The following is a 5,000-nucleotide window of genomic DNA, read 5'->3' as shown; positions in this document are numbered from 1 at the left end:
ACGTACATACGTACATACGTACATACGTACATACGTACATACGTACATACGTACATACGTACATACGTACATACGTACATACGTACATACGTACATACGTACATACGTACATACGTACATACGTACATACGTACATACGTACATACGTACATACGTACATACGTACATACGTACATACGTACATACGTACATACGTACATACGTACATACGTACATACGTACATACGTACATACGTACATACGTACATACGTACATACGTACATACGTACATACGTACATACGTACATACGTACATACGTACATACGTACATACGTACATACGTACATACGTACATACGTACATACGTACATACGTACATACGTACATACGTACATACGTACATACGTACATACGTACATACGTACATACGTACATACGTACATACGTACATACGTACATACGTACATACGTACATACGTACATACGTACATACGTACATACGTACATACGTACATACGTACATACGTACATACGTACATACGTACATACGTACATACGTACATACGTACATACGTACATACGTACATACGTACATACGTACATACGTACATACGTACATACGTACATACGTACATACGTACATACGTACATACGTACATACGTACATACGTACATACGTACATACGTACATACGTACATACGTACATACGTACATACGTACATACGTACATACGTACATACGTACATACGTACATACGTACATACGTACATACGTACATACGTACATACGTACATACGTACATACGTACATACGTACATACGTACATACGTACATACGTACATACGTACATACGTACATACGTACATACGTACATACGTACATACGTACATACGTACATACGTACATACGTACATACGTACATACGTACATACGTACATACGTACATACGTACATACGTACATACGTACATACGTACATACGTACATACGTACATACGTACATACGTACATACGTACATACGTACATACGTACATACGTACATACGTACATACGTACATACGTACATACGTACATACGTACATACGTACATACGTACATACGTACATACGTACATACGTACATACGTACATACGTACATACGTACATACGTACATACGTACATACGTACATACGTACATACGTACATACGTACATACGTACATACGTACATACGTACATACGTACATACGTACATACGTACATACGTACATACGTACATACGTACATACGTACATACGTACATACGTACATACGTACATACGTACATACGTACATACGTACATACGTACATACGTACATACGTACATACGTACATACGTACATACGTACATACGTACATACGTACATACGTACATACGTACATACGTACATACGTACATACGTACATACGTACATACGTACATACGTACATACGTACATACGTACATACGTACATACGTACATACGTACATACGTACATACGTACATACGTACATACGTACATACGTACATACGTACATACGTACATACGTACATACGTACATACGTACATACGTACATACGTACATACGTACATACGTACATACGTACATACGTACATACGTACATACGTACATACGTACATACGTACATACGTACATACGTACATACGTACATACGTACATACGTACATACGTACATACGTACATACGTACATACGTACATACGTACATACGTACATACGTACATACGTACATACGTACATACGTACATACGTACATACGTACATACGTACATACGTACATACGTACATACGTACATACGTACATACGTACATACGTACATACGTACATACGTACATACGTACATACGTACATACGTACATACGTACATACGTACATACGTACATACGTACATACGTACATACGTACATACGTACATACGTACATACGTACATACGTACATACGTACATACGTACATACGTACATACGTACATACGTACATACGTACATACGTACATACGTACATACGTACATACGTACATACGTACATACGTACATACGTACATACGTACATACGTACATACGTACATACGTACATACGTACATACGTACATACGTACATACGTACATACGTACATACGTACATACGTACATACGTACATACGTACATACGTACATACGTACATACGTACATACGTACATACGTACATACGTACATACGTACATACGTACATACGTACATACGTACATACGTACATACGTACATACGTACATACGTACATACGTACATACGTACATACGTACATACGTACATACGTACATACGTACATACGTACATACGTACATACGTACATACGTACATACGTACATACGTACATACGTACATACGTACATACGTACATACGTACATACGTACATACGTACATACGTACATACGTACATACGTACATACGTACATACGTACATACGTACATACGTACATACGTACATACGTACATACGTACATACGTACATACGTACATACGTACATACGTACATACGTACATACGTACATACGTACATACGTACATACGTACATACGTACATACGTACATACGTACATACGTACATACGTACATACGTACATACGTACATACGTACATACGTACATACGTACATACGTACATACGTACATACGTACATACGTACATACGTACATACGTACATACGTACATACGTACATACGTACATACGTACATACGTACATACGTACATACGTACATACGTACATACGTACATACGTACATACGTACATACGTACATACGTACATACGTACATACGTACATACGTACATACGTACATACGTACATACGTACATACGTACATACGTACATACGTACATACGTACATACGTACATACGTACATACGTACATACGTACATACGTACATACGTACATACGTACATACGTACATACGTACATACGTACATACGTACATACGTACATACGTACATACGTACATACGTACATACGTACATACGTACATACGTACATACGTACATACGTACATACGTACATACGTACATACGTACATACGTACATACGTACATACGTACATACGTACATACGTACATACGTACATACGTACATACGTACATACGTACATACGTACATACGTACATACGTACATACGTACATACGTACATACGTACATACGTACATACGTACATACGTACATACGTACATACGTACATACGTACATACGTACATACGTACATACGTACATACGTACATACGTACATACGTACATACGTACATACGTACATACGTACATACGTACATACGTACATACGTACATACGTACATACGTACATACGTACATACGTACATACGTACATACGTACATACGTACATACGTACATACGTACATACGTACATACGTACATACGTACATACGTACATACGTACATACGTACATACGTACATACGTACATACGTACATACGTACATACGTACATACGTACATACGTACATACGTACATACGTACATACGTACATACGTACATACGTACATACGTACATACGTACATACGTACATACGTACATACGTACATACGTACATACGTACATACGTACATACGTACATACGTACATACGTACATACGTACATACGTACATACGTACATACGTACATACGTACATACGTACATACGTACATACGTACATACGTACATACGTACATACGTACATACGTACATACGTACATACGTACATACGTACATACGTACATACGTACATACGTACATACGTACATACGTACATACGTACATACGTACATACGTACATACGTACATACGTACATACGTACATACGTACATACGTACATACGTACATACGTACATACGTACATACGTACATACGTACATACGTACATACGTACATACGTACTTGAGCCATTAGTTGTATTCATACAACCCCTACTAATCTACTGTACAACAGTTCACTGATGATACTTCAGTCAATCTGACTTATTATCAGGTAACTTAAGTTCTTTAACCAATACTGTTATTCTTAATATACCAGAAAATTATGATTATCAATGTTTCACACTTGTTAATACTTTAAAGGTATTGAAGTAATCTTATATGTACACAACTGTTGATTACTCACCCTGGGTCTGCTTTTGGGTCTTGCAACATGGGTTGCCTATCCTCACTAGGTCCAGGTCCAACGGCATAGGGTGTGGGTCCTCCAGCTGCACTAGGTCCTACAGGATATGGACTTGGTCCTGCTGGCCCATTGCTTGTTCCTGGATATGGGCTAGAGCCAGCTGGTCCTGCTGCAGTGTAGGGAACACCTGTGCTTGGCCCGCCAGGTCCATTATAAGGTCCTGGCCCACTTGAGTATGGCCCAGGTCCAGGACTGCTCCCAAAGGTACCAGGACCTCCTGGATATGGCCCAGGACCACTGGTGGGCTGTGGATATTGTGCCCAAGGGTACTGTCCAGCTGGGGTATACTGTCCTGGCTGATATTGCTGACTCTGCTGTTGCTGCTGTAATGGTGGAGGTCCTGGTTGATACTGTGTTTCTGCTGGGGCCCCCTGCTGAGGTGGTATTTGCTGGGGAGGCCCCTGTGATGCAGATCCTTGCTGGGGAGGCCCATGATGTGGCGTCCCCTGGGGAAAATGTGATTCCGAGGATCCACCAATTATAGCTAAGCCTTCCTTTGGTGGGCCTTGAGGAAATTGCCCTGGTTGATGGGCCACTTGCTGGTATGTGGAAGGAATTTCTGGTTTATTTGCTTGATACTGATCTTCTTGGCTTCCCCCTTCTTGGTGCTTCTGATCTGTCTGCTGAACAGACACTGCAAACTGCCCTCCTTGATACTGTCCTTGGTGGTATGGCTGCTGAGGCTGCCCTGGCTGAGCTGGTCCTTGTGTATTATGTCCTAGAGGAGATCCCCGTTGCTGCTGACTTGGCGAAGTCTGTGCAGCATCTGGCTGTCCATTACCCTGATATCTTTGATCAGGAGGAGGCT

At 40.2% G+C, this 5,000-nt stretch overlaps 1 protein-coding gene across 3 annotated transcripts in view; it reads right to left on the bottom strand.

Moving 5' to 3' along the window:
• Positions 1-5,000, bottom strand: part of LOC125037814 (trithorax group protein osa-like) — a 55,323-nt gene that overhangs the window by 23,451 nt on the left and 26,872 nt on the right. For all 3 annotated transcript variants that reach the window (XM_047631046.1, XM_047631048.1, XM_047631047.1), the window contains one exon: positions 4,133-5,000. This exon is cut by the window's right edge and continues 307 nt beyond it. In XM_047631046.1, the coding sequence (XP_047487002.1) occupies positions 4,133-5,000 (868 nt within the window). The remainder of the gene's footprint in view (positions 1-4,132) is intronic.

The sequence above is a fragment of the Penaeus chinensis genome, chromosome 24 (assembly GCF_019202785.1).
Source record: "Penaeus chinensis breed Huanghai No. 1 chromosome 24, ASM1920278v2, whole genome shotgun sequence".
In the NCBI taxonomy this organism is placed as follows: domain Eukaryota; kingdom Metazoa; phylum Arthropoda; class Malacostraca; order Decapoda; family Penaeidae; genus Penaeus; species Penaeus chinensis.
The sequence above is the reverse complement of the archived record's forward strand: the minus strand, read 5'-3'. Positions and strand labels throughout refer to the sequence as shown.